This window comes from Strix uralensis, chromosome Z (assembly GCF_047716275.1).
Source record: "Strix uralensis isolate ZFMK-TIS-50842 chromosome Z, bStrUra1, whole genome shotgun sequence".
NCBI lineage: Eukaryota > Metazoa > Chordata > Aves > Strigiformes > Strigidae > Strix > Strix uralensis.
Window position 1 is genome coordinate 90,792,509 of NC_134012.1, and position 27,924 is coordinate 90,820,432.

At 57.6% G+C, this 27,924-nt stretch overlaps 3 protein-coding genes across 8 annotated transcripts in view; 2 read left to right on the plus strand and 1 right to left on the minus strand.

Moving 5' to 3' along the window:
• Positions 1–19,146, minus strand: part of TLN1 (talin 1) — a 35,405-nt gene extending 16,259 nt beyond the window's left edge. The window contains exons 1-23 of one of the 4 annotated variants that reach the window (XM_074856759.1): positions 19,064–19,146; positions 12,939–13,102; positions 10,615–10,712; positions 10,250–10,379; positions 9,871–10,023; positions 9,448–9,590; positions 8,910–9,037; positions 8,357–8,417; positions 7,958–8,062; positions 7,488–7,643; positions 7,148–7,249; positions 6,860–6,936; positions 6,498–6,678; positions 5,696–5,809; positions 5,260–5,368; positions 4,572–4,780; positions 4,355–4,453; positions 2,185–2,352; positions 1,634–1,928; positions 1,366–1,532; positions 869–997; positions 411–524; positions 81–194 (exon numbers count right to left, since the gene is read on the minus strand). In XM_074856759.1, the coding sequence (XP_074712860.1) occupies positions 81–194; positions 411–524; positions 869–997; positions 1,366–1,532; positions 1,634–1,928; positions 2,185–2,352; positions 4,355–4,453; positions 4,572–4,780; positions 5,260–5,368; positions 5,696–5,809; positions 6,498–6,678; positions 6,860–6,936; positions 7,148–7,249; positions 7,488–7,643; positions 7,958–8,062; positions 8,357–8,417; positions 8,910–9,037; positions 9,448–9,590; positions 9,871–10,023; positions 10,250–10,379; positions 10,615–10,712; positions 12,939–13,068 (2,982 nt within the window). In that variant the 5' untranslated portion in view covers positions 13,069–13,102; positions 19,064–19,146. Of the gene's footprint in view, positions 1–80; positions 195–410; positions 525–868; positions 998–1,365; positions 1,533–1,633; positions 1,929–2,184; positions 2,353–4,354; positions 4,454–4,571; positions 4,781–5,259; positions 5,369–5,695; positions 5,810–6,497; positions 6,679–6,859; positions 6,937–7,147; positions 7,250–7,487; positions 7,644–7,957; positions 8,063–8,356; positions 8,418–8,909; positions 9,038–9,447; positions 9,591–9,870; positions 10,024–10,249; positions 10,380–10,614; positions 10,713–12,938; positions 13,103–13,188; positions 13,361–13,686; positions 13,704–18,399; positions 18,669–19,063 lie in introns of those variants that run through there. The other 3 variants (XM_074856762.1, XM_074856763.1, XM_074856760.1) reach the window with 3 other exon arrangements.
• LOC141938300 (uncharacterized) lies at positions 18,335–21,305 on the plus strand. Its single transcript, XM_074856942.1, has 4 exons — positions 18,335–18,617; positions 18,777–18,934; positions 19,355–20,256; positions 21,185–21,305. Exons 1-4 carry the CDS (start codon positions 18,335–18,337, stop codon positions 21,297–21,299), a joined length of 1,458 nt encoding a protein of 485 aa, XP_074713043.1. The 3' UTR covers positions 21,300–21,305.
• On the plus strand, positions 20,291–27,814 carry CREB3 (cAMP responsive element binding protein 3). Of its 3 annotated transcripts, none has more exons than XM_074856484.1 (10): positions 20,291–21,566; positions 22,181–22,408; positions 22,491–22,749; positions 22,958–23,070; positions 23,288–23,380; positions 23,952–24,058; positions 25,455–25,514; positions 25,672–25,750; positions 25,886–25,967; positions 26,316–27,814. In XM_074856484.1, the coding sequence occupies exons 2-10, from the start codon at positions 22,271–22,273 to the stop codon at positions 26,699–26,701; spliced, it is 1,317 nt and encodes a 438-aa protein (XP_074712585.1). In that variant the 5' UTR covers positions 20,291–21,566; positions 22,181–22,270; the 3' UTR covers positions 26,702–27,814. The 3 variants fall into 3 exon arrangements, with proteins under 3 accessions (XP_074712585.1, XP_074712586.1, XP_074712587.1); XM_074856485.1 differs by having other exon boundaries at positions 22,271–22,408; XM_074856486.1 differs by lacking the exon at positions 23,288–23,380.
• Positions 27,815–27,924: the final 110 nt, after the last annotated feature.

Here is a 27,924-nt window from a genome sequence, read left to right on the forward strand (position 1 = left end):
CTACCCATGTGCAGCAGGCTTCCCAGTAGGAAAGCTGTAGTGCCAGAGCCGGCACGGGAGGCTCTGGGCAGCGTGGGTACCTGCAGGAAGTTCTGGCTGGCAGCAATGAGAGCCAGCTGGGCGCTGGGGCTGTCCGGCTGGGACTGGCTTCCTCGCACGCCCTGCACCAGCATCGGGATCTGCTCTGCCACCACCTGCCAGAGAGAAGGGTCACCGGAGGGGCTCAGTCAAGAGGAGACAGATCTAATCCAGGACAAGTGACCAAAAGGTCGGCTCCCAGGGGAGCTGTGTGAGGACCAGAAGGTCCTGCCTGCTCACTGTGGCCAAGCATGGAGGCCCAGCATGGCTGATGGGAGAAGGGACAGGGAGAGGTGGCGCAGGAGATGCCAGGATACAGCCTGGGCCCTTACCTTGCAGCTCTGCACGAGCTGCTGCTGTGCAGCAGGGTTCTTGTTGGAGGAGGCAGCGTGCTGTGCGGCAGCGATGGTCTGGGTGGCGGACGCGGCGGCTTGCTTGGCTGCGTGCTGGCAGAGGGAGGCATGGGTTAGCTCTGGCGGCGGAGCAGCCTGCCCTGAGCCTCCCTGCCATACACTGGGGCTCAGCTGCCCCTAAATTTCTTCTCCTGGGCCTCCACCTGCAACACTGGAGCTTCCCCAGAACTCTCGATGCCCAGCATGACAAAGCAACATGGTGCACACAAGGTAAGGGAAGGGAGCAGTGGGGAGCTCTCTGAGGAAGGCAGCATGGACTCTGTACATGAAAAGGACTTTATCCCTCTGGAAAGTGCAGGAACGCAGAGGCTCCCGGTCAGGTGTCACTCACTGACCATGCCTCCTTGTCCTCTGTGGCCCCTTGCCCCACGTCTCACCTCCAGCTTGTGCACCAGTTTCTTCTTGATGGCATTCTGGGCTGCAGCATTGGTCGCCATGCGGAGCCCCTCTGCTGCCTCGCGCAGCCGCTGCTGCTGCTCCTCACTGTCTGGGTGGGCTGCGGCTCCCTGGAGAAAGAAGGAAACCCATCACACCTTGCAGGGACTACAGGGTCCCTTGTCCTCCTGAAGCAGTAGCTGCGCTCTGGCCTGATGCCAGGGAGTCCCCCACAAGGCAGCCCGGCTGCTTACGGTGCTGGGGAGATGCCCAAAGCCTCTCCAGGAGAGCTCAACAGCAGAAGAGCTAACAGCTCCTCTGCTACGACCTCCAGGAGGAGCCCCACTCCATTACACAGGTCCCTGGCTCCATGCAGCCCCTTGCTCTGGGAACAACTTCCCCACCCAGGTGCTGCTCGTTCCCTCCCCAGCACCGAGCTGACTGCATTGGACAGGGCTGGGGACAAAAACCAGCACCCATCCTCCCCCACACCACTGACCTTTGCAGCCTCCACCATCTTGGCGGTGGCGTCAGCCAGGATCTTGGCTGCGCTCAGCAGCTTGCGTGAGTTCTCCAGGTCTGTCTCTCCCTCCGCGTCGGCTTTGATGGCATTGACAAGGTCAGATGTGGCCTGGGCCAGAATACGAGCCTGACGAACCATTTCCCCTGGGACAGAAAGGAAGGGTAGTCCATTAGCAAGTCCCACGGGCTCCCTGATACCTCCCCATCCCTTGTGCTCTGCCCCAGGTGCCATCAGCCACTCTCACCAGCATCGCCCATGGAGCTGAATATGTTCTCAGTGACGTTGAGGATGGTGTCGGTGGCCTGGTCGTAGCGCCCGATGGGCTGCCCGCCCAAGGCGTGCTGCTTGATGTGCTGCAGCAGGTCGTTCAGGGCCTGGGTGACGGCCGTGGCTGCCACCCCCACCTGCTTCAGGAGCTGGTCATCATTGGTAGCTGCCTTAGAGGCTTCCACACAGCCCTCCGCTGACTTGGCCACCAACTTGCCGGCCTCGATCAGCTGCTCCTGGCAGACTGGGGAGCTGATTGTGGGAGCCACTACCTGGAGGGGAGGAGAAAGGCTGGGCAGCAAGCATGGTGTGCTCCTTGTAGGAGCTGTGCAGGAACAGCTGTCCCCAACTTCTGCTCCTCCAAAAAGGATATCCAATGTTTGGGCACAGTGGCAGGGACCCCAGCCGGAGGCAGCCCACGCTTCTGGTGCCAGATCCCTAATGTCTGGCCTGAGGACGTGTGGTCCTGGCACACCTACAACCCCACCGTGGAGCTGCCACCAGCAAGGTGTTAACCTTACTGCTTACCTTGGTGCAGGCCACCAGCTGGGAGGTGGAGAGGGCACACTGGGTGGCAGCAGCGATCACCTGCGTCTGCAGGGCCGAGTCCTCTGTTTTCTGAGCCACGTTCTTGGCTTTGAGCACCAGTGCTGCGGCTGCGCTGGCCACTGCCTTTGCCAGCTGCATGAGCATGTCCTGGGGGGGACGGAGAGGGTCAGCGCGGGAGCCACGGCAGCAGGAGCACCGGCAGCCCGCAGAGCTCTCGTGAAATATTCAGCGGGGAAACGTGAGCTCTCGGGGCCTTTCATCCACTCAGTCCAGCACTGGCAGCACCGAACACCTGAAGCGGCTGGCCACACCTTGACCACATCTCTATGGTGTGCTATAGCCGGCGGTGAGGCTGTAACCTGGCCTCGAGCTGCAGCCTGCACTGTGGCACGGCCATGAACACTGCCCAGAGCAGCTTGGGCAACACTCAGCACCACCCAACACCCATGGCCCACTCACTTCCCACTCCCCAGGCAACAACCTGCCCCGAGTCCCTGACTGTACCATAACAACAACCTGCTGCAAGGCACCGCAAGCACTGCCTGGCTTTGCGTGGATTGGCAAAAAAATTACAAACCCCTCCGGCCAAATGGCAGGCAGAAGCCTGCCATGGCACAGCCACACCAGGGGCAGCTGCTGGCCCACAGGCTCACCCCACCAGCAACAGGTGAGCAGGAGATGCTGTCCACACTGGTCACCTGTACTGCAGGCATGCTCGCTATTTTCTAGCTCGTTAGTGAGAAGCTACATCTCTGCTGTCATTCCTGGGGCTAAAGGAGAGGTATGACGCAGCAACCAGCCTCCTCTACCCCAGGGGCAGCAGGGAAGGCACGGGACAGCCCTGCCAGCACAGAACAGGCAGCGACCAGCAGGCGGCAAACTGCTTTCCTGCAGGGCATCAGGCGTGACAGCACGCTGCAGCCTTCAGGATTAGCTCCTGCAGCACGCTGCCAGTGAAAACTGGCAGCACCAGTGCTAGACAGCAAATGCTTGGGGCAAAAACCTTGGTACACAGGGCAGCACTCTCTGCCTGCAGTGCCTGCAGTCCTCCTGCCGTGTGCGTGCTCACAGCGAGTGGCCCCACACCCCATGACAGTTAAGCCTCCGGCCACCAAGCCAGAAGTGTCACAGCACCCCCTCACCTCCTGCAAGCCAAGACTACTCCTGCTGCAACCCACCACCTTTCCAGACAGGAGAGGAAACCAGAAAGTGCATGCACCCAGCTCCAGAGTCCCCAGACTGCTTCATGTGAGCCCAAGGAGGGAAGTAGATACACTTGGGTCTGGCAGCCGCGAGGCAGAGCATTCTGCTGCATGTGTGCAAATTGTCTTCCAGGTCCTAAATCCACCCCTTGGGGCTGCCCTGTAGTGACTGAGCATGGCTTCCTGCCCTGGTGCTAGCTCTTCTGCTCCCCTTGGCTATCTGTCCAGGCTGTTCTGCTCATGTTGAGGCTATGTGGCCGCCATGGACAGAAACCCTTTCTTTCTGGCGTCTGTTTTGGTCTGTACTGCAGCTGGATCCTCCTCCCCAGCACAGTATGCTATCTCCCTTGTGCTGGGAGGAGTAGTTGTGGGAAAGCAAGCCAGCTGGAAGTCAGCTCAGCCAGAACAAACCACCCCATGAGGCTCCAGCCACCCTGGGTCTCTGGTGGGGGCAGGCAAGCAGCTCCCACGGGCAGGAAACAGCAGGCAGGAGCCAAGGCAGCTGCAAGGGAGGACTCCCAGAGCAGCGCTCGTCCAAGTAGCGACCCGAGTGCATGGACTTCTAAGAGCCAACCACCAGAAAAACAGATTTTTTGACAAGAGCCCTTCTCCAGAGAGTTCAGCTAACAGTTCCCAGAGGAGCATCTCTCACACGGGAGAGAGCAGGGACCACCAAGCCATGCCTACAGCCTGCTTTTACCGTCTTTGGGTCTGAGGCAGTCAGGATCCAAGCACGCCGGCTTTCTTGGATCTACATGGGAATCCACAAGATAAGAGGCATTATATCACAGTGGTTCTAAGGACAGATGAGCAATGGCCTGTCGCCCCCCTCAGCAAAGTCACCGCCAGTCACCAACCGAGCTTTGGCCTGGCGCCCTCCTGTCAGGTCCTCTGCAAAGGCTGATTTTTAGTGAGTGGGTGTGCCGGTTGCCACCGGGTGCACTCACCTGGAACCGGGGATCAGTGTCACTCTCCCCGATCTGCTGCAGCAGCTCCCCACTAGTCTGGCCCACGAGACCAGCAGCCTGCAGGAGATTCTGACGAGGCTGCAAGGCACAAGGCAAAATCAACATCAGGCTCATGAGCAAGTCCTAAAACCTCACCCAATGGTTCCCCCTTGCCTTCCGCCCTCCTCTTGGCCCCAGAGCCCCTCCTGCCCCCCACCTCAGCGCTGGCAGGCTGTGCCGTTTTCAGCAGGTCAGAGACAGCGCTCGCCAGGTTCTTGGCTGCCTGCAGAAGCTGCCGTCCATTGCCTCCCTCATCCTCCATCAGCGCAGCCAGCAGCTTCACACCCTTGGACATCTCCGTCAGGTTGGAAGAGATGGTGGTGACAGCGCAGCCCACAGCAGTGTAGTCCGTGTCTGCTGGATCACCTGCACAGGGAGGAGATGAGTCAGGATGGGATGAGCTTCAAGTGATGCTCCAAGACAATTCCTGTGCCTGTCACTGGTGTGGTTCTCCTTCCTGGGAGTGGGAGGAGAGACCCTCTGGCTCCTAAGCTGAGTTTGGGCAGGAGAACCTGGGGAAAAAGAGCTGCACCATGCCAAGGCCAGGCCCGGAGCTATGGCGGGACTAGACAACATGCTTCTGGTCCAGAAGATGGCTGGTCAGCCAAGGACTGGGAGGAGGACTGGGCTGGCCACAGGCCGGGATCTAAAGGCAGGGCAAACTGTGGGGGCATGGCCAGCTCTACATGCACGTTAGCAGCAGTTGGGGCTGATTTAGCTCTAGCTGGAGCAGGCTGGCTCCTCCAGTCTCTGATGGAAGGCAGGAGCCATGACCTTCAGCCAGAAAAGAGAGGCCAAACTTTCTCCAGAAATGGGGCATCCCTCTTCTCCAGCCGTCCACATACCTGCAGTGAGGTTGACCACTGAGGCTGTGCCAGCAGTGATAGCATCCACTTGGGAGTGGATCTCATGCTTCGACTCATCCATCTTGTTTTTGCGCCAAGCTTTGGATGCCTGAAATGGGGAGGACAGGGTCAGGAGATGATGGTGGGTAGCTGCACTCATGTTCACACAGGGAGATGCAGAAAAGAGGAGACAAGAAAGAGGGAAAGAGCAGCTGTCACCACCCAAAACTTCCCAGCCCATCCTGACCAAGCAACATGATCCAGGGTCCCCTCCACTCCTGCCCCAAGAGTGGGATACAACCCCACCTCTTTGCAGGCTGCAGATCTTCCCAGCAGCTGCTGAAACCTTTCCTGGGAATGCGGCCAGATTCACTCAGCCCAGCCAACAACCTCCAGCAATGTCCCCACCAGCACTCCACCTTCACTCGGCACTTACAGCATCCTGCCCGAGGGGTGGCAAAGTCTCGAAGTCGTCCAGTGTGGCCTGAGCTGCATGCACTGCCTGCATACTGGAGTTGATGGTGCCAGTCAGGGCTTGCTGGGCTGAAGTCTGCAACACAGAGACAGATTGAGGTACATTGCAGGCTCAAAATTTAGGCTAAATGTTTGGCTCACACAAACCCCTGCAACATGGTGTAACATGGTGACAGTGCTCTAGGTAGGTGCCTCCACAACGTGGGATGCACCTAGGAAAAAGGGGGTCTCCCCTGTGCACCTCCCACTGGGAAATGCCCCATCCCACTGTGGGTACAAGCAAGTCTCACAGTTAACCAGTTCTTGGGGAGTGGGGAGCAGATGCAGTGGGACCCCACAACGCTTTTACAGCAAGCCCCACAGCAGGCAGAGCGGGGCCAAAGAAAACAGCCTCCTCGTGGCCTTTTCCAAGGGATTCTCCAGCTGCAGAGGACATGGGGGACATCAAAGCCAGGCACAGGGCTCCGCTGCGAACCACAGCATTGGTGGGGCTGGCCAGGCACAGCAGATTGGGGCAGCTCAACTTGAAGGAGAGGCTGTGGCTGCCGGCCAGGGTGCAACGCCAGGGTGTAGCTCAAGTTTGCAGAGCAGTGAGGGAGGACGCCAGCTCAGCCAGGCCAGCAAGCACACAAGGCCAGCGGCACAGAGCCCCTGCTCTTCACGGCAAGCCAACACCAGGCCATGGGCCCAAATGAATGGGTCTAGGTGAGCCTGATGGGCACCTTTCAGAATTTGTGTCCTATGGTGGGCATAGGAGCGCTTACCAGGGGAGGCATGTGCCCTCGGTGCATCTGGCCACTGGTGATCTGCAGCTGAGGCTGTGGCATCGTGCCCACCTGGAAGTTTTCTGGCCCTCCAGCCCCTGTCCGCATGATGGCTGGCAGGGCCACTGAACCCAGCTCCGCCTTGCCTACACGATTAAATTGCTGCTGCAAGACAGTTGACCTGAAATGAGAAGAAATACCAGGTCAAGGGATGCTCACAGCCCTGGCACCAAGCTCTGTGAGAGAGCTGCTATCAAAGGACTGGCAGCTCTTCCTCCAGACACACTGTGCTGCAAGCTTGGCTGGAGCCTGCTCTCCAATCAACCTCTGTTTGGCAGCTAACTTGGTCCTGGAGGGCTTACTTCTTTGGAGACACGGAGTCTTCCAGCATGGTGGACTCCTCATCCCCCTCCAGTCCAAAGTGGTCTTTGCTCTTTTTCTGTAGAGGGAAAGAAAAAACGTGTCAGACAGACTTCTCCTCCTCCTGCAGCCCAGGCACTGTACTGGGGCCATAGGGTCCCCCTGCCCCGTCTCCAGCTCCCCCAGCAGCACTGTGTGCCAATGGTTGTCTGGAGGCAGCTGGAAGGGCCAACCTGTACCCCTCACCAGAGAGAAGCCAGTTATCAGTGCCCTTTTCAGCATGGCCTCACCTTTTTGAGGATGATATCAATGTAGCCAGCAATCAGCTGGGCGATCTGCTCCCCCTCCGTCGTCTGCACTGAGTAGTAACCATCCTGGTAATCTCCAAAATCCTGCAATGACAGGGCACAGGGTAGCACCGGAGCAGGGCACTGGCAGCCATCCTGAGCCCCTCTGGTATGTGCTAAGCGCCCAAGTGCCGGCCTCCAAAACAAGAGCCAGAAGAGGCACCAGAGGAAGGCAAGGCTGTGCCACCGTGGGGCAATAACCAAGAGAGGGGCAGTGTGAGATCAGCCCCCCACAGGGGCACCACTGGGACGGGGGGTGTGGAGGACCAGGGCTGGTCCCTACCAGGGTGAAGCTCTTGGGTGAGGCTGCCCAGCGCTTGATGTTGGTCAAGCTCCACTCCTGAATCACTTCCTTGGTCTTCTCATCCACACGCATCACACACTCCTTGGTGATCCCCAGCAGCCGTGGCACCAGCTTGTTCTTCCCCTTCATCTTCTCCTGTAGGCCATGACAGAAGGGGTGTGAGCTGTCCCTGGGACACCTTTGAGGCCTGCTGTGGCTACCAAACACCCCCCAGGCCACTCTCTCATGGTTACAACCATGACATGGGGCTTGAAAATGAGAAGAAGCGTGAATTGAGGAGTTGGAAGGCAGTGCACAGGGAAAGGCAAGAAGAAGGTGGGCAGTGGAGACACAGGGAAAACTGGAGCAACATGGGTTGAGGGGTAGCAGCTGGAGACAGGACAGACGGAGGGATGCTGTAGAAGAGGAATTTTGGTCGATGAGAGGTGGGACCAGGGGGGCTGCTTGACCTTGACCAAGAAGAAGGAGACCCCATAGGTCTTGAGGGAACGGGCAAGTTTCACATAGCGAACTTTGGCCTCAATCTCGCTCATGTTCCCGCAGTTCTTGTGGGCCTGCAACAGAAAAGACAGAACATCACATTAGCTCCATGGTCCCCTGGCTGTGTCACCATCGCCCTGTCACAGCCTTCCCAGGCTCTCTCCATCCCACCAGCATCCCCTGTCCCTGCTACAGCATCCCTCTGATCTCTGGGACCTCGGGAGCTGCCTTGTCTGCCCACCTACAGCTTCCTGATCCTGTTTCTCACCTGTCAACCTGCTATATGTTGCTTCCAGAGACAAGAGCAGCCTCCACATTTGGCAAGGAGGAGCAAGAAGCCCAGTTCTCAAAAACCCCCCTGCACGTACCATGAAGATCTTGCGCTCCCCTTTCTGCTTGATGTACTCCTTGGGCAGGAAATCCTTGAGTCTGTCAAGAGACAGCCAAGTCAAGCTGTTAGCAGCAGAGCCCAAAGCCAGGGCAAATGCCTTTGACTACAAAGAGGCCCAACCCAGAGCCTTGGACAAACCCCTGCCAGGGCATGGGCTGGGAGTTTTGGGAAGCAGGAAGGTTGCAGAAGTAATGAAAGCTGCCCCAGGAGCTGCCCTGCTGAAAGTGGGGTGGAGATACTGAGGATGCAGCCCCTTGTGCAGCATCAGGCGTGGCCATATGATGGCCTGGGGTCCCTCCCATCAGAGCTGCTGCATGTCCCTGGGGGGTGCCAGAGGGAGCAGGATGGGGGGCTGGCACCCCTTGCAGCCAGCGTGGACCTCCACGCGTGGGGACTGCGCTGCAGGGAGGAGACCGGTCACACCAGAGGCAAATGCAGCCCTGGAGCCCCATGTGCCAGTGCACTGCTGGGGGCTGCCAAGCTGCTTCAGCCACCTCCAGACAAGCCCAGGGGTTCCCTGGGACACTCACTCCAGAAAGCCTGGCTTGTGCTTCTGCTCATTGTGCGGCCCAAACTGGATCTGGCACTGGTAGCCGGCAAACTCGCAGGCTTTGTCAAAGGAGACAGGGTGGGAACCATTCAGGATGTCGTCGCGAGCCTGTGTGGGAAGAGAAGACACCACCGTGGGCTGGGCAGCCAGGCAGCCCTTCCACCACTCCCCTCCACACCAATCAGGACCTGTTTTCCAGACTTAAAAGAAGCGGCCCTGAAAAAGAGGAGGATCTAGGACCAGACTGTCCCACAAAGGGACTACCACCAAGCCTGGGAGAGGAACAGAAGCAGGACTTCAGGATGGCTCCCATCAGGCAGAGGAGACATGGGATCCCCTGGGGAGCTCTGGAGTACACAGAGGGCAGGGCTGAGATTGCCAGCGTTGGCTCCTACCCAGGAGACAACTGGGTAGCCTGAAGTACCCCCCATGGTGGTCCCTGGCCAAAACCCTCAGACACCAGCCCTGGCAAGGGGCTGGCACAGGGCAGTGGAGCCGGGCGCTGCAGGGAGCTGTACCTGCACGTAGAGCAGGTTGAGCTGCACAGGATCTCGCGAGTCCACGTTCTGGTCGGAGTAGAAGAACTTGCGCCGCAGCAGCAGTGTCTCGTTATCGTCAATGCCCTGTTCGCGCAGGGTCCGGCCGTGGTCCAGCCAGTTCACTGCAGGCAACGACAGGGCGTGAGCAGGGACAGGCACCAAGGCCAGGCCAGACCCAGCTCCAGGACTGCTCACACGGAGTGAGAAATGGGTGTCTGTCTGGTGCATCCTGGCTCTCACCCCTCTGTCCTGGGCCTCCAGGCAGGAGACGCTCCAGGGAATGTGGGCACATGTTCCCTCATCACAGTCCTCTCCGCTCCCCTGTACTGGCTCTTCCCCTTGCAGGGGCCCCTGCTCCCCTTGGCCCAGGCTGACCCCATCCCCAGCACGCCAGGCACCTACACTCATCATCTGTGTGCAATTTCTGCTTGAGCTTCTCCATCTTCTTCTCATCTCGCAACAGGGTCTTGTCCTTCTTGAGGGTGCCTGTAACCTCCTCTTTCTTCTCTTCCATAATCTCCCGAACAAGCGAGTACTCATCGTAGTTGGTGATGCCTGCAGGAGAGCAGAGCACCAAGCTTAGCACGACTTTGCTGCCAAACACAGAGCCTGGTGCAACACAGGGGTGCAGAGCTGTTTCCTCTCCCCAGCATCACACACCCCTCAGACACCCCTGCTGCCAGGCCATCTGCTGCATCCCCAGTACCCCCAGGAGACGCTGCCACCTTTCCCCACCTCCCCACCCCGCTTCCTCTCCGCTGTGGCTGCCCCCTCCTCTCACCGATCCGGGCACAGATTGTCATGAGCATGTCTGTGACAGTTTTGGAGTCATCCACCATCACTGTTTTCACTGTCCCATCCAGCATCCGGATCTTCAGGGGCCGCTGCTTCTTCTTGTACTCCATGGTGTCCTGTGGGCACAGCACAGGACAGCTCCCAGCAGCGGCACTGGCGCAGGGTGCCTGCATCCCATCATTGCCAACAGCTCCTGTCCCCCCAGTGCAATTGTGGGGGGGGGGGGTGGGGTGCTGCAGGGCATGATGCAAGGCAACAGGGCAGGCACCCACACCACCTCCACACTGTGAGCACATCCAACCGCAGGGCCAAGGCAGGTACCAGCTAGAAAGACGTTGGATGGATGCTTACCCCATTGCGAAGCATGTAGTAGTCCAGAGCCTTTCCAGCCTCCAGCCAGATCCCTTTCTTTGGGTCTTCATCCGAGAGAAACAGTCCAAAATCGTTGGCTGTAAAACAGGTAAAAGCCTCTGCCAGGGTAATCCTGAGCAGGACAGGGCCACCAAGACGCCAGCCTGTGCCCAAGGATGTATACGGGTGCAGCCCAGCACATGAAGCACAGCACCACTTGTGAACACTGGAGCCTAAGTATAATGAGTGGGCAACAAAGCTGGCAAGCAGGCTTTGAGGTACATGTTTTACCACAGTTATCTATGAAAAAAGTCATCTGAAGCATGCCTACACAATGCTGAATTTGGAACTGATAGTCACAACAGAAGGAAGAGCTTGGAGTTGTGGTTGACAGCTCTCTGAAATCTTTGGTGCAACGTATAGCAGCAGCAAAAGCAAAGTAACAAAATGCTGGGAGTCACCAGGAAGGGTGCTGGGAACTGGTCTATAAAACTTAAGACACATCCACACTTTGAGTACTCCATGATGGTGTGGTCTGCACCTCCCCAGAAGGACACAGCAGGGTTTGAAAAGATACAGAGAGAAGCAACTTAACTGATGGAGCCTTGGCATGAGGGATTAAAGGAGCTGGGACTCCTCCATTTGGAGAGGAGGAGGCTGAAGGAGGATGGGATCAAGGCTTACAGAGTCTCAGCGGTGGTGAGTAAGTGCTGTTCACCAAACACTGCTCCCTTGGGGCTGGGGTACCTCGTGAAAGTGCTGCTGCTGGAGCCCAGGCAGTGGCACTCCAGCGCAGATCCACCGGGATAGCCCCGTTTTCCTGCTGCAAGAGGCCAGGATCATGCCTGGTTTTGCCTTGGGAAAGGTCCTTCTCCACCTTTGTAACAACCCCACGCCGCAGGCTGTCTTGGCTGGCTATGCTTATAATGCGTCATCTTGTTGGCAGCTCTCTGCGGGGAGGAACAAATTCCTGAGCCGCCCCGCTCCTGCCTGGCTAACACTGCCGTTAGGATCCTACTAAACAGGGAGCAGAAAAATCACAGAGGCTTGCCATTTTATTTTTAAATTACAGAAAAAAAAAGCTATTTTCAAAGCAAATTCCAAGAGCATAACTCTAAAGCACTGAAAACTGAGCAGCTTGACCCAGATCCATAACTTGGGTGGGGAGAGGCGCTTCCCGAGTCAGAGCAAGAGCTGAGCTGGAAACCTGCATAGAAACTCCCCCAGTCCAGAGGTGACAAAAAACCAGAGCAGCTCAAAAAGGGACCCCCAAGTGCCACTGGGTAAGGAGAGCAAAGAAAAACAAAAGCTGCAAGGAACTGATATGAAAAGAAAAGCTATGAGCAACTGGAAAGGAACTTGGGAATAAGCAGTTCCCTTCAAGGCTTTCCCCTTGACTTTTTTTATAAGCAGGCTGGCTCACGCCCAGGAGCAGGAAATGCAATGCTCCTTCCAATGCTGCTACAGCCCTGCATCCACACAAACATCCAGTCCCTCTCTGAAACTGAAAGCCGTGGTCCACTGGCCAGCTGGGCATGGTGCAAGAAGGCATTTCCTTTTATCTTCGAGGAATTTGCTGCTCCCAGATGTCACTACGCTCCCCCTCCTCTTCCCACGACTCCTGACCTCCTGTTTGCTGCCTCTTCCCCGTGGCAGAGATGCTTTCAGGGGCAGCAGGGACTCAGGAGAGCCTCCAAGATGATGTCCCAGAGCCCAAGCCCCCCCATCCACGACAGGGACAGGCCACATCTGCGTAGGCGTGAGTCACATCATGAGCTCGTGAGCCATAAGCTTAATTTTGAGCCTGGCCACAGCAGGAAAATATTAGAGCTGAGAAGGCTTAGCAAGGTAACAGAGCACCAGCATGGGTGTGGCAGAGAACTGCCATGGGGGGACAGACCTGACGGAGGACAATATATCCCCCAAGAAAGGAGAAACTAACTTATATGGTTTACTAATGCTCACTACAACCCCTGCAACTGTTTAAACCCACCTAGTCCTGGCTAGTGCTGATGGATGCAAGCAGGAGAGAGGAGCAGAGACAGAAAGGACAGCAGGCTCAAATTGCTCAGTGAGTATTTCACTTCCAAACGTGGTTTCCTACCTTACAACCCTGCAAATTTCTTCCAGGGTGTCAAGAAGGGAGCCCAAGGAGCTCAGCCCCTCACCTCAACTGGGCAGGAGGACTTGGACCTTGCTCCCCCCACCCGCTCTGGGAAAGCCCAGAAGGGCATGGGGACTAGAGAGGAAAGGGAGATCGGTAGAATGCCAGGAGCTAAGCCGGTGTGGCCCTGGCACAGGGGCCAGCCCCACAGTGGACTTACGCTGTCCCATCTGAGCCTCGGGCACCCGCTCGCGGATCATCCGGCAGGCATCGTACACCATGGTGGAGGGCTCAAACTGCATCGTCTTCACCACATTGCCGATGCTGATCTTCAGCGAGAGGGCAACCATGGTGGCGGCTGGGCTGTCCCCACTCCTGCGTCACCTGCCAGAGGAGATCAGATGGGTTAGCTCTGGCTGCTGGCCCCACTGGTGTGCAGGGTCCTTCCTCCTCCTTCCCTCCGGCAGCACCTCTGCTCCCCAAAAGATGGAACCCAGCTTCTACTGGCAAGCAAGGGCTGCACTCTACGCTGGTGAGACCGTGATAGGGTCCCGCTTTCCAGCGCTGTGCTGAGTCTGGGGTCTTCGGCCAGCGTTGGGGACCCTTGTCTCCCGGTCCCAAAGGCAATTTTACTCGCCTGTGGGAGTGACAGCAGCTGGCACCCAGCGGAGATGCTGCCAGCAAGGAGGAAGTGAGTGTGCAGCAGCGCACGAGATAAGCTGGGAAAGCGCGACGGAAGAGATTATAATTAAACCTGCTGTGACAGAAGCCACAAGAGGAAAACCAAGCTTTGACCCGGAGCTGGCAGGGCCCTGACCCAGCTATCAGGGCCCCCCACATCACCAGTGGATGGTGCTGAGCTGGCAGCCTGAGCAGAGAGGGATTCAGAGGGATGGAAAAGCCCAGAGCTGCCCGGGGTGGCGAGATAAGGGCACCAGACACTGAACTTGCCTGTTAAAAATAATTACCTGAGGAAAGCAGCAGTCACATCAAGTGAGTGCTCAGAGATCAGGGTCCACAGCAGCAGGTACTGCACAAACCCAGGGCCAGGGAACTGATGCACAGGATGATGTGCAGGAGGGCAAGAGGATCAGCCACTGCAGGTGTCACTGCAAGGGCACAAGAGCAGCACCATGCCATCTGAAACAGGCCCCAAGCTGGGTCCAGCTTGAAGGATCAGCTTCAAGCTTGAAGGATTGTGTAAATCAGCTTCAGACCAAGCACCCTGCAACAGGGCTCCAAACCACCAGGTTTAACGCCACCTAGTTAGAACTATGATCTTTTTATAGCAGAGTAAAATCGAAAAGAACTAACAGAAGCAACAGGAGGTGGCAAATAAGCCGCCCACTTGCCTGACATAGCTGGTATGGCTTGTAAGAGCCCTTTCCTTTGGGTTTATCCCCTGTGCAGCAGCTTTCAGTGCTTTCCCAGGTTGCCACACACCTCGGGGTCCCTGCATCAGGTTCTTTGCCCTGCCCCACTGCTCCCTGCCCTTCTCAGCATTCTCAGCCCCTGGCCAACCTCAACCCGATGCTCTCCAGCAGTGACATGCCTTTTCCTCTCCCTGAGAGCCTGCTCCTGGGGAAGGAGTCCCCTGCTCCACACTGACCCAGGCCGCCTTGTCCTTAAATCTCAGCTGGTGGGAGGATGCAAGAGCACTGGTGGGATGCACCACATCTGCTTGTTCTCTTTTAGATTGATTTTATCCTACCAGGCCTCCTATTATGGCTGTCAAGGAAAGGTTACCAATCACGTGCATCCTCAGCCTGGCCCGGGAAGGTTCTTGGGCAAGGCTTGCTGGCAGCCTCCCTCGCACTGCAGTGGCACACGACAAGCCTGTGCATCCCTGCCTGGTGCTGCCAGCTCCCGTCCCTCATGGAAGGGGGTACACCAGCGTGGGCTGCTCCCAACCACGGACCTGAGTGGGCAAGGGCAGGATCTGCAATGAATAAAAGGCTCCTGCATCCAATTTTGGCCAGGAGCGAGTCAGGGGGCAGGGGTCCTGCTCCTGCAGAGCCATAAAACCATGCTGGTGGTGCAGGGTGGGAGGCAGAGACAGAGGAGCATGCCGCCTCCGCCAGCACATGGAGCAGCTCCAGCTCCGCATTCCTGAGCTGTTCAGCAACGTTTCTGCGGAGGCCCGCAGCCCTCACTGGCTCTGCTGACAAGAAATGAAATGCATTTCGGGTCCGGAGTGAGGGACCCCGGTGGCAGCGGGAAGGAGGCAGCAGAGGTGCTCGCCTGTGCCATTGTTGTCTATACAGAAGCACCAGCAAAGCTGCAGAGCCAAAGGGACAAGGAACACCCTGCCCTAGAAAGGACTTTTCGAATGTTTCATATGTAGGGCAGGCTGCTGCGGTCACCAGGCCATCTTCTCTATATCTAAAAATATTCTTGAGTTGAGCATAAAGCTGCTTTCAGTCCCTCCACAGGAAAAGGAGAACATGCCACTGCCAGGACAAAGTCAGAGACCATGGAGGAAGGGGAGGGGAGGACACCGGATGGCAGAGAGGAACTGAGAGGAGCCAGGCCATGACTGACCACTTCTGCAGCCTCCTCTTGCCCTCCCAAAGCCACCCAAAATCAGGTGCTGCACCGGAGGCATCCCTTAGCACTCCCCCTTCAAGGGGGCCACCGTGCTTTTCAAGGCCCTGAAGGAGGATGACTGCTCAAGCCTTCCCACTTCCGAGCTCCTACAAATGACAGAGCTCAACAGGGAAGGGGCTCATGACGTCAAGGAAGCCCTCAGAGGAAAGGGAGATGGTTCATTTTGATTCCCATATTCTAGGGAAACAGTTCAGGCTCCAGCAGCTGAACTTTGCCTGTATCAATGTTTAAAGCAGAAATGCTCTCTGCTGCATAAGAAGTATACCGCCTCAAACCCTGGAGAGATTTGTCAGCAAACATGGCAATTAATCTCATGGGGTTTGCAAATCTGCTGCCTCCTGTGAGGGCTTGGTCCCTGCAGACATCTTGTCTCCAGGTACTGCATGGGGAAGGAAAAGCCAGACTAGACATAACAGATAAGACAGTGTGGGAGCCCAGTGCTGCAAACCAGAAAAATAAACAACCAAATTCAAGTTGTCCCTCTGGAAAGAAAAAAAAAGCCCAAACAAACCCAAGTTTTGATGAACACACACCAAATTTCTGTGCTGGCTCACCTCCAGAGCAAGCAAACCCGTTCTCAATCAGTTGTCAGTATGCAAAGGCAGATAAGGCATCAGAGCAGTGAGCTGGCCAGCCGGCAGACAGATCAACACACTTCTGCATTTTATAGCAAGCTGTGTGTAACCCTTTGAGCCATGAGCACGCTCCTGAGCCAATCCCAAAATGGGGGGGTGCTTTCTTGATGGGTTCCCACCCCCTCAGGAGCCGTCCTGCTGCCTTCATCTCACCCTGCACTAGGTGAGGAAACCATCACGGTGGTGGAGGTCTCGGGGCTCTGTTTAAAGGCAGGGGCAGCGGAGGCAGGGCTGGCCGCAGGCAAGCAGGGCCGCGTCAGCCCGAGGAACCACTGTGTCATTGCCGGGACCACTGAGAGCAAATTTTCTGTCACGTGACGTAACTGCTATATTTGTATCGGCTGAGTTTAGCATTGCAAGAATGGTTACAGAGGAGGGTTTATATCTCAAAAAAAAAAAAAAAATCAACCAAAATTCAATAGCAGCCTGCCGGCACACTCACAGTGAATTTTCAGAACAAGCTGCAAAACTTCAAATGCAACAATTTTGCCATTTTTAACATGTTCTTTCTAAGGGAGACTCCGGAAGAGGTTTGGGTTTGTTGGTTGTTTATTTTTTTTATGGCAATGCCAAATTTCACTTGGGAAAGACCCCACTCTGGATCAGCCCCAGACTGGGAGCTGGCTGCAGCAAGCTTTATCAGCTGCAAACTGCCCCGCTGCTGGGGTTTTATGCAGGCACGGGGCTGCCAACCAGGAATAGCCAGGCAGGTACCAGGCCACCGCGATGCCTGCCAGCACTGACTTTGCTGGCACATTGGCATCTGCACAACAGCACGATGAACTGGGTCAAAAATTAATCTGGTAAGAAGCCGGACCACGCTCCGACCAGGTTCTCCAGTATGGGACCAGTATACACAGCCACGGCAGGCACCAGGAAAGGCGGGGGGAGTGGGTACCTCAGCCCCACACCAGTGGTAAGGCTGAGCAGCTGCTGATGGTGCTGCACACTGCAGAGCCCATTCAGCCCAGTTCCTCTTTCCCAGCTGCATGTCCGTGTCAAACGGGAAGATGGTTTCTTCCAGCCGAGACTGAGGTCACTCCTCAGCAGTGCAAGCAGCCAGCGAGCCCAGCCCAGGACCCCTCACGGCACCCCTGTGACCAGCCAGTTGCTAGACATGGCTGGGGTGGGAGCATCCTCTTGCCCCCACAGGGAGGGCAGCCCTGCTCAGTGTGGGAAACAGGCAGGGGATGGGCGGCGGGGCCATAACCGCAGCCTGCCTGCAAGCTCACCCATGCTGGGGTGAAGCAGCTCTGGCTATTAACTGCTGTATTTCCCACACATCCCCAGGCCTGTCTGCTCATGCCGGGCATCCCCTGCCCTCCAAAAGGAGGGGGCACAAACAGCAGCGCCCCCAGGCTGCCTACCACCAAGGCAGGCATCAGGATGAGCAAGGGCAGAAGGACAGTGTACTTGGATGGCACTGCTTTCCATGGCCTCTTCTGTGTCCGTAGCAAGCTGGCCCTCCAAGCACAGCACCCCGAAAGCAGTGCTCGGGGGGCAACGGGTGCTCCCACAGCCTCTGAAGACCACCAGGTGCCCAAATCTGGGCACCTGTGCTTGTCAGGGCAAGAAACTTGCCCAATGCCATGCCACTGGCCAGACAGAAAGGGGAAAGCGAGAGGAGAGCACAGTCAGGTTTTGGGGGGCATTTCTCCACCCAGCAGTCTGCAAAGCTCAGGTCAAAAAAGGAGGGCACCTTGAAGGTTCCTGTTCCCTCTTCCCCAGCCTTCCTGCTGCTGTCCTCCAAATCTGCTGGGATGTGCCACTTTGGGATGCTCTAAGCTCCCACTGCTGTTGTTTGGCGAGCAAGCTGCGCACTGGGGCCAGTGCTGACCACACAGAGTTGCCTGCTCCTTTAGCGCTTAGTGGGGGGTTTCACCCCATGGTTTTTGGACCCTTTACCAGGCAGCCCGTGGGCTACAGCAAAGCCAAAGATCCCAAAACTATGTCCCCTCCCCTTCTCAGCAGCGAGGCGCAGGGAGAGAGGAGAAGGGAGTAAACAATTATTGCTACCAAATATGGGTCTAACAGCGAGCGATGAAGCCACGGCAGAAGCATGTAGACATCCTGCCGGCAGATTCAAAGGGCCGGGGAGCTCGCAGGGGCGCGGGCAGGATCTGACAGGGCGCGGGGCTGGGCAGAGAACAGAGGATGGGGAAGGGTTTCCCTTGCTCGGTTAGCTGCTCCAGCCAGGGCACGGTGGGGACCGAGGCTTTTCCCCGACGGGGCTTCAGTCGTGCCCCGCAGCACCCACCCTAGCCCCACGTGTCCCACCCCAGCGTCCCATCCCAGGGAGCGACGACCAGCTCTGCCTCTCCCGGGGTGATCGGTGGGAGCTGCCGGGGTGACCTTCCGCCGCCCCGGTTGCGGCATGGCCGTGGGGACTGTGTCCTCCGGCGTCCCCACCCAAAACCGCGCCGCGGGCCGGAGACTCACTTCCCACTTGCTTCCCCCAGCGTACAGGCAGGGTGGGCAGGAAGGGCAGGGGGAGAGCTTCACCGACATACCCGGCCGGCACCAAAGCTCGTCCCCACCCCGGTCGGAGGGTCCGTGCCCGCGGCCGGGCCTCTCCCACTCGGTCCCCGAGGACCCCCGCGGCGGGGGATGCTGGCCCGGGCCTAGCGAGCACAGACTTCGGGCCGAGGCCTGCAGCGGTGGCGGCTATTTTAGGGCAGGGTTAGGACAGGGCCGGGATTAACGGGGCCAGGCCCAGCCCGGCCGTGGCTGCCCGTGCTGCTCCGGGCCCTCCGGTGGGCGTCGGCGCTCGGGAAGCCGCCAAGCCCCGCGGGCGACGGGGCGCGCCCCAAAACTAGGCCAAGGCGTGACCAACCCCCGGAAGCCCCGGGGTCACGGCAGCCTGAGGGCGATGCCCCGGTGGCAGCCGGGAGGCCCCGGTAACCGGGACGCTGCTCCTCCCCCCAGCGCCCCCGGTGGGCGGACGGGGGGGCTCCCCCCGAGACATCCGTTTCCGGTAGCCCCCCGGAAACCAGGGCACTGCCGGTCACCGGGACCCCATGAACCGGTCCCCCCCCCTCCCCTCTCCTCCCTCCCCTCCCCGGTTACCGGGACCCCCTGTCTCCCCCGTTCCCCGTCCTCGTACCTGGGAGCGAGCAGGAGCAGCGCGGCGGCCCCGCTGACGCTGTGGGGAGCTGGGCGGCACCGCCCGCTTCCCGCCCCGCCGCCCGCCGCCGCGCATGCGCCGCGGCACCGCCCGCCGCCGGCCTGCACGGAGCGACTCGGCTCGGTACCCCGGCGCTGCTCTCCGCCTGGAGCTACGCGCCGCTCGGTACCCGCGCAGCCCGGCTCCGCGCCCGCACACCGGGGCCGTGCTTCGCCCGCTGCTCGGACACCCGGAGTCCGCAGTCCCCGGACCCCCGCTCCGGGCCTGCAGCCCCCGGCCGCTCCACGGGAGCCCCCGGCCGCCTTCCTCTTCCCCCCCCCCCCCCCCCCCCCCGCCCCAAATCCGCAGACCCCGGCCGTTCCGCGGGCATCCCTGTCCCGTCCTTCTTCCCCCGGGCCCGCAGCCCTTGGCCGCTCCACGGGAGCCTCCGGCCACCCTTCCTCTCCCGCCCCCCTCCTCCTCCAGACTCGCAAGTGCCGGCCGCTTCGCGGGCATCCTTGGCCACCCCCCCCTCCCCGAGCCCGCAGGCTCCGGTCGTTCCGCGGGCATCCCTGCCCCTCCCCTCCTCCCCCGGGTCCGCAGGCTCCGGTCGTTCCACCGGCATCCCTGCCCCTCCCCTCCTCCCCCGGGTCCGCAGACTCCGGTCGTTCCGCGGGCATCCCTGCCCCTCCCCTCCTCCCCCGGGTCCGCAGGCTCCGGTCGTTCCGCGGGCATCCGTGCCCCTCCCCTCCTCCCCCGAGCCCGCAGGCTCCGGTCGTTCCGCGGGCATCCCTGCCCCGCCCCTCCTCCCCCGGGTCAGCAGGCCCTGGTCGTTCCGCGGGAGCCCCCAGCCCCGCCCTTCCTCTCTCCCCCCCTCCGAGCCCGCAGCTCCCAGCCGCTCCGCGGGAGCCCCCGGTCGCCCCCCGCCCCGCCCTGGGCACGCAGCCCCCGACCGCTCCGTGGGCATCCCTGTCCCGCCCCCCCTCCACCCCTGTCCCGCAGCCCCCGGCCACTCTGCGTGAGCTCCGGCCCCCCCACGCCCCCTATACCTGCCCCCGTCGCCGGCCAATGGGCGCCCGCAGGAGCCCCCGGGGGGGGCGGCGCCGCCGCCGAACGCGCGGGACCTGCTGGGCGGCGGGTGGTGTCGGTACCGGTCCGGTGGCAGCGGTGTGGCCGGGCGGCAGCGCGCTCAGGTGAGAGCCGGGACGAGATGGGGGGCACCGGGGGTGCGGGACGGCCGCCCTCCCCTCGCCCCGGCCGGAGTGGGCGGGCTCTGCGGGGCGGCCGGCGGCAGGACGAGGGCAGGACCGGGCGCTGCTGGCCGGGAGAACTTGGCTGTCTCGGGGCGTCCCGGCGCTGACAGCACGCCGGTGGACCGCCTGGGGCCGGGGTCCTTCCGTCCGCGCTGTCAGGCCGCGGGGTGCGCTGTCCGGTCCGTGCGGGCAGCGGCTGTGCCTCGGGTAGTGGCTGTGTCTCGGGCAGCTGCTGTGCCTCAGGTAGCGGCTGTGCCTCAGGTAGCGGCTGTGCCTCGGGCAGCGGCTGTGCCTCGGGCAGCGGCACGCCGTGGTGTCACGGCTGGGGCTGTGAGAGGCTTCTTGGCTCGGTGGACAGCCTCGGGTGGGTGTCCAGGCGCGGGGGGGAGCGGTTCCTGCCCAGCGTGCTCCGGTCACCCTTCCTTCGGCCTCGCTGGCTGCTGTCTCCTCTTGGTTCTCATTCTCCCCTTGCTGCCTGCCCAGTGCGTGCTTCCTGGGTGGAAAGTCCTCGGTGTCTGTGGAAGCAACGGGCCCTGGTGTTGCCCAGGGTCTGCCCTGCTCCCCTTCCTCTCGCTGCTCTGCTTTCTGCTGGTGAGACCCTGCTCACCGTGCCCGGCGGGCAGAGCCGCCCCGCACACCAGCATCCCGCTGCTAGGCAGCTGGCACAGCAGCCCTGTGACTGGGGCCTGCCCTGGCCGCCCGGTTTTGGGTGGGATTTTTTTTGGTTTTGGAGGGTTTTGGGATTTTTGGTGTGGGGGTTTTTTTCAGACTGTGACACTTGCCAGCTAGATGTGAAAGTGTAACGGTTCTGATGGGGAGGTGTGGCAGCTGCCCCCAGTCTGGCTGAGTGAGCAGTTCTTTGGTTCAGGCATCACCAACAAGCAAGCCTGACTGATACGAGCCCTGTGGTGCAAACTGTGAGAACAGTGCGAGGCCAGATCTCGGGCACCAAGGATTCTGGGCTACATCTTATCGGGAGATAACAGCATCAGCCTGAGCTGAGACTAGACAAAACTAAAGCTGCCCCTGCTACAGACTTACTCAGACACCAAGGCGGGGTTTGACTACAGTCCATCACTTCACACTATAAATACCTGTAGCCTCCTCAAGCCCGTTGAGCTCTCCTGCGTGGCAGCAGGCTGCACGGCAGGAGGCTGCACAGCAGTGATCTCCTCTTCAGCAGAGACGCTCTCAAGGTTACTTCTCGAGGCTGAGAGATCCATTAGCCGGCACCTGATATCTACAGCGAGGTAAGCAGCCTTCTTACATTTGGTCTGAAAGTCTATTGTATGCTAGCGACATGTAATAATTAAGCTATACTGGGATATATATGAAAACATAGTAAGTAGTAGAGGTTTCACTGCTGTCTAAATTATTGTTTAAATCATCGTTTAAATCACTGTCAAATCACTGTTTAATTACTGTTCAATGATCACTTAATCACTGTTTGATTACCATTTTATTTCCATTCACTCATTGATTAATTATCATTTGATCATCTTTTAATCATGAATAAAACACTTTTAGTTAACCCCACAATAATGACTTCTCTTAATAATTTGCCTGCAAGAAGAGGCTGGCTCCGATGGCTTCGCACTGGGGGTATAGCCCCTTTGGGGCTTCAGTGGAGCAGCAGGGTCTTGCCTGCTCTCCACAGCAGAAAGCCTGGGACCCTTCCACTTTCCCTCTCCTTCGTGAAGTTTTTGTGTTCTGGGTGGAGCATGGCTCCTGTGGTTGGGTCCAAGTAGGCTGGTGAGGAGATTGGTGTGGTGGGGCCACTGGTGCTGGCATAGTAGCCTTGTTGGGGAAGTGCTTGTGGGCTGGTTGTTGCTGCAGGGCCCTGACAGCTGTTGCTGTTGCACAGAAAGACTTTATCTGTAGGGACTGAGGGACATCTTGAAGGAGGGCTGGTGTCTCCCCCTGTGCATGTGCTCAGTTTGGCTGTCCTGCTCAGATGTCGTACCTAGAAGAACTGTCTGCCCTGGTAGATGAGGACCTTCTTGACTTCATCCTGAAGGATGGTACTCCCTTCCCTGAAATCCCAGGGGAGGAGAACAATCTGCTGGAAGGCTGTGGCCTGCTAGACCCTGAGGTGAGTTCGTTGGGAGTAATCGCTGCTGGGTTGTGGTTCAGGAGGTTTGGCTCCCTGCTGAGTAAAAGCTTTTTCTCCGCAGCTCCTGGACAAGGACACTGATGATATGATCAACTCCATGCTGAGAGAGTTAAAAGATGAACCAAGCACGCTGCAGGATTGTTTGCCTATTGACAGTGACAGCGGCATTTCTGAGGATCAGCATCTGTCCCAAAGCTCTAGCAGCAACTTTGCCAGCAACCACAACGTGCAGGTTGATCACAGTTATTCCTGCCATCTGGATTGGCCTATGCTGGAAAGCATGAGGTCTGACATGGCAGAAGATGGTTCCGTTGACCTCGGTAAGTGATGTGCGTGGGCGATTTCTGTCCTGCCTACAGGCCGAAAAGCAGTCTTAAATTGGAGTTTTTTGGGTGGGTGCCAGGCAGCAATGCAGAGCGCCAAGTTTAGTGGCTTTCTGCTGCTGTAAAATTGTGGTTTTGTGCTACTCAAGGCTGGCAGATCAGGTGCTGCCTCACTGACACCCAGCGCTTGACTCTCATTCCCCAGGGACATGGATGTGTTTGGAAGATCCAAGCAGGACACTGGGACAGAGCTCCAGTTTCCCCACTGCTGTTGCTGGGGATGCCGAACACCAGCTTGTGCCTGGAGCCACTATGCAGGTGCTGACTGCCATGCGTGTAGGCCCCAGCTGTTGCTTCTGCTCACATCTCCCCTTCTCTCCTGGCTTGGCTTCTGTGAGGGATATCTCTGAGGAAAGCATGATGCTGCTTTGGGAGAGCTGATCCCGGTTCTGTGTGCTCTCTGCATCTCTCTCTGCCATGGGATGAACTCCCTTTACTTTGCATTCTCAGCAGGCGTGTTTTTGCGGTTTTCTAGTTTGAGTTCCCAGAGCTGTTCCTGACAGAGGAGGAGAGACAGTTCCTGGAGAATGAAGGTCTTTCATTACCAGCCTGTCTGTCACAGGGCAAAGTAAGTCCTCACTACAGCCTGTCACTCCCAATCACACTTGGACCTCTCGAACGCTTCAGCCAGACTAGGGGTTTGAAAATACAGGATGGTGCCTTGATGAGAGCATTGGTGCCCAGGTGCTGTGTTCAGGGCAGTGTGCGGCAGGGCTTGGAGTCCTTTTCCTCCTTCTGAGGCCTGGGGGATGTCCACGTGCCAGCAGCCTCTGCTGTGCTAATCAGGTAGATACAAGAGCAACGAGACCTGGCTGCTGCCAGTCTCCCCACTCATGACTGCTTGCAGGAGGCAGTTACACCAGAAGTGCCTCCAACCTACTTTTTCCTGCTTGCTTAGTGGCTTGTGAGTTGCATGCTTTTCATCTCCCTTAGGTATGCCTCACTTTTGCTACACCAGGGAAGCTGCTGGCTGCATCAGCAGGCCAGAGTTTGCCTGGCAGCTCCTGCGGTTCATTCAGTGGTGTGGGAGGGACAGAGGACAACAGCATGCAGTCTGAGCACTGAGATGTACACAGGGTTTGTGAGGGCTGGATTGCCAATGCCCTAGGGTTACTGCTAACAAGAAATGGCCCTTGCAGGCTGAAGACCAGCTTCTGAAGGACATGTGTCAGAAGATCCAGAACAAGCAGCCAGCCCAGAGTGGTCGTCGCAGGAAGAAGAGCAACATGAATGGCTTGGAAAACAGGTACAGACAGACAGCAGTGTCACCCGACACTGAGAAGACAGACAGGTCCTTTTAGGGATCCTTGGCAGAATGATGATGGCATTAAATTGTATTTCCCATTAAAGCTTTGTTATAGGACAGAATTTATTATTAGAATGGCATAGGATTTCTACAAGCAGAATCAATGTAGTACAATGTACAAGGAGCGTAATACAGAATTTATAATACAGCTTCTTATATTTTCTAATTGCCTAGATCCTAATACAATGTAACTTAGGATTTCTAATCACCTAGATCCTAATACAACCTAATTTATGATTTCTAATCACCTGGACCCTCTGCAGATCAGGTCAGATCTTTATACATGGTTTGCTGTATCAATATAATGTTCGTAATCTAGACTTGAAAATGATATAAAGGAATATGAGTGACTCCCTCAGTCATGAGAGGAAGCAGACGATGGTGGAGGTGTGCCTGGCCAGGAGGGTCCCAGGTCTCACTGTCCAGCAGCAGCTCCGATCCAAGTTCCCCCTTAGGTCTTGTAACTGCTCAATTTTATTGACAGTGCTCTGTGCTATTGACAGCTCTGTGTGCTGTTACACTTCCCTGCTCTGTGACAGGGTCATCAACAATACTGGGCTGGTGGGGTGCCTGGCATCTTCAAGGCCGGTAAGGAAGGGAATAACCAGCCTGGAACCCAGGAACCTTGATGCTGGTAGGGAGGGGAAGAAGAAATCTCTTTGGTTTGTCTACTTGGTGTGGAGAACCTTCAGGGCCTGATAATGAAGGGACAGGAATGAACATGTGACCAGTCATAAAGAATGGCTGCTCACCTCATAAAATGGCATTAGCTGTGGTAACCACATTGCCAGGGATCGGGAGCAGGGGGAACTGGTCAGAAGCAGCTGTGCTCTGCCACTGCTGGGGTCCTGCCACTCTGGGCAGGAAGTGAGGCTGACCCTGTGGGGCAGCAGGTCTCCTCAGGGATCTCAGAAGCTCAAGGCATTGCCTGCCCTGCTCTCTTACACTTGGAGATAGCCCAGAGCTTGCTCTGTTCAAGCCAAGGTGCTGGCCTGCCAGGTCCAGCCCGTTCTCCAGATCAGACTAGTTTGCAATACAGCCTGACGTCGTGGACCTGCAGGGCTGGTGTGCTGCTAGGAGTGAGCATCCTTATGCATTAGTCTGGTTCTTCTCTGTGGGACTGGGCAGGGCTTGCCCCTCCCCAAACCTGTTGTGAGATGTTGCTCTCTGGGCTTTGCTCCTGGTGGTGCTAGGTAGACCCCAGGAGCAATTTCATCTGCCCCAGCCACCCAGAGGTGGTGGCTGATTAGCTGAGGAGAGACTCTGGTGAAGTTCTTGCTGTTGACTAACAAAACTTCTCTGCTTTTCCCCCATGCTGTTCTTCTTTCCTGGGAAGGATGGCAGCTCAAAACCACGAGCTGGAGAAGAAGGTGCAGCTGCTGCAGGAGCAAAACAGGTGAGTTCTTCTTGTTGGACATGGCAAGAGATGTGGTGAGGAAGGCTGTTCCTCTTCTTGGGACTGTGGCCTGTCCTGGGCTGCAAAGAGGAGGGGAGAGGAGCCTGCAGCTCCTGGTTCAGCACTGCATTAACCTGCTTTGCCTGCTTCCCTGCAGGTTACTGCTCAGGCAGTTGCAGAAACTGCAGGCCTTGGTGAGACAGTCTGCCAACAGAACTACCACAGTGAAAACCATGGTGAGTGGCTTCAGCCTCAGCATCTGTGATGGGGTCTCTGCTGTCCTTATAAGTTTGGGAGAGAGGTATTTATTGCAGTTGTTGATGGCTATCCATGTCCTTTGGTGAGATCTGTGCTGATTTTTCTGTTTCCAGGTTATAATTCTATCCCTCTACCTGCTTCTCTCCCACAACATCTCTGCGTTGGAGAGCACTGAGCAACAGCTGGACCCGAGCGGTGAGTGCCTGGGGGCTGAGGCATGGCTCCAGATTAAATGCTGCCTTCTGGGGCAGAGCACCAGGTTTGGCTTTGCTGTCTCACCCCAGCTCTGGACTCTTCCTCAGCCCTGTTGCAGAGGCCTGCCTGGGCCAGGGGTGGTACAAGAACTGGAGGATCCAGTCCCTCTTGGAGCACAAGCTGTGCTTGTGCCTGGCAGCTGTGCATTATCCTCTCGCCACCTCCCCTGGGAGGAGGCACCCTTAGCTGAACAGTTTGTTCCCCTCTTGTGGGCTCTGTGGCAGCCCGTGCTCGGAGCAGGACATTGAGAGGCTGGGAATGATGGGGCTGGCTCTACCTCTTTTGCAGTGCTGCCACAGCAGAACCATGAGTTCCCAAACCAGGTGGTGGCTGTTGTACAGGAGGATGCTGTGATGAAGGAGGTGACCCCAGTGCCTGAGGACCCCTCGATGTCAGGCATCTTCAGTCAGTTATGGGAAGTGTTGCAGAGTCAATCCAACACTGATCCCGCATCTTTTTTCAATAGCATCTCATCCTCCGACCTTCCTGCAGCAGCGGGCTCTGAGCTGGGCACTCCTCAGCCTCAGGAGCAGTGCCCGGAGACCTACATTTTGCAGGTGCCAGTGGAGTGGACAGCCAAGGAGCGGGAGGAGGTGGAGCATGCTGTCCCAGTTGTCATCGAGCAGCAGCATGCTGATGAGATGAACACCACCACCTCCTGCTTCTTGGGGTGAAGCCGAGCACCCTGCCAGGCAGGGACAAACAGAGCTGCATTAACATAATCTATCAAAGCAGATTCTTCTGAATACTCTCCCAATTGCTGGCAGCTCAGAGGGTTTACCAGGGAGGAACTGTTTTAGAGTTGACCTGTCAGACGCTCTACTCTCTCTATCTTTAGAAGGACCCTAGCTAAGAAGGGGTAGGAAACTCTGGGAACTTTGCTATGCTGCGGACATGGCTAGCAGCATGTGGTGCGTCCTGTGGCTTGCAGGGATGGATTGTGGCACGGAGGGTGAAGGTGGTTGGCCCATACTTGGTCTGACTGGGTGCAGTGGGTGATGGAGGCTGCTGTCCTGCTTTTTCCCTGCCCAGATGGAGGTGAACAGGCTAGGTCCTGCACCTGTTACTGTGTCTGGTGGCTGCAAGCATCAGTCCATTGTCCCTTCCCCTTAATCCTGCAGTCTTGCCTGATTTCTAGGTGCAAGATAGTGAGCTGATCTTCAGTGCCCTCACAGGGAGTGGTCTTGCCTTTGCGACAGACTCTGTCGCCTGTTCCTGCTAGCTTTTGAGCCGTGGGCACAGCCTGGCTAGAGAAGGTAATGTGGAGTCCTTCCCAAGCCATGTGCGCTGTTTCCCTTCCATAGGGTCTGAGCCTTTCATCTCCGCAGCCCTGGGAGTGGGGTTTCTGGGCTTCAGGGGGAAGGCATGCCTTCAGCCGGTGTGCTGTCGGGGTGTGGAGCAGAGAGCAGCAGCAGTGCTTGCTCTTCCGAAGGCTTTCCTGGCCACAGGATGGTTTCAAAGCTGTGTCCTCTTATGCCTGAGCTTTGCTGTGCTGGCTGGTGAGGCAATCAGCTGTCATTGCTCCCCAGGGCTGAGCAGAAACACTTTGAGCTGGTGAACAGTATTTCCTGGAGGGCAATTTAGTAGTACCTGTTGAGCATCACTCCTCATGCTATTTTTAGGACATTTCATAGAATCCTTTAGAATGGTTTAGGTTAGAATGGACCTTTAAATGTCATACAGTCCGACACTCCTTCAATGACAAAAACATCTTCTACTAGATACGGATAATAGTTAATCATTTTCTTAGTAACCACATCTAAATAAATACTAATGGTGTGTGACTATGTCTTCTGTGCTCATTTCAGTGAGGGTCCGGGCTGCTGGGTGGAGGCTGGGGGCTGCACCAGGAGCTGGGAGCGTTGCATGAGGAACCTGGAGGTCTGGGGGGTGATCA

What these genes read in the sequence shown, in the direction of transcription:
- CREB3 (XM_074856484.1), top strand. Translation starts at nt 22,271, where the DNA reads ATGTCGTACCTAGAAGAACTGTCTGCCCTGGTAGATGAGGACCTTCTT. An exon ending in AGATGGTTCCGTTGACCTCG is followed by an intron (nt 22,750 to 22,957) that starts GTAAGTGATGTG and finishes CTCATTCCCCAG; the next exon opens with GGACATGGATGTGTTTGGAA. An exon ending in CTGCTGCAGGAGCAAAACAG is followed by an intron (nt 25,515 to 25,671) that starts GTGAGTTCTTCT and finishes GCTTCCCTGCAG; the next exon opens with GTTACTGCTCAGGCAGTTGC.
- LOC141938300 (XM_074856942.1), top strand. Translation starts at nt 18,335, where the DNA reads ATGGCCGTGGGGACTGTGTCCTCCGGCGTCCCCACCCAAAACCGCGCC. An exon ending in TCGGGCCGAGGCCTGCAGCG is followed by an intron (nt 18,618 to 18,776) that starts GTGGCGGCTATT and finishes CCCCAAAACTAG; the next exon opens with GCCAAGGCGTGACCAACCCC. An exon ending in CCGGGCGGCAGCGCGCTCAG is followed by an intron (nt 20,257 to 21,184) that starts GTGAGAGCCGGG and finishes TCTTTGGTTCAG; the next exon opens with GCATCACCAACAAGCAAGCC.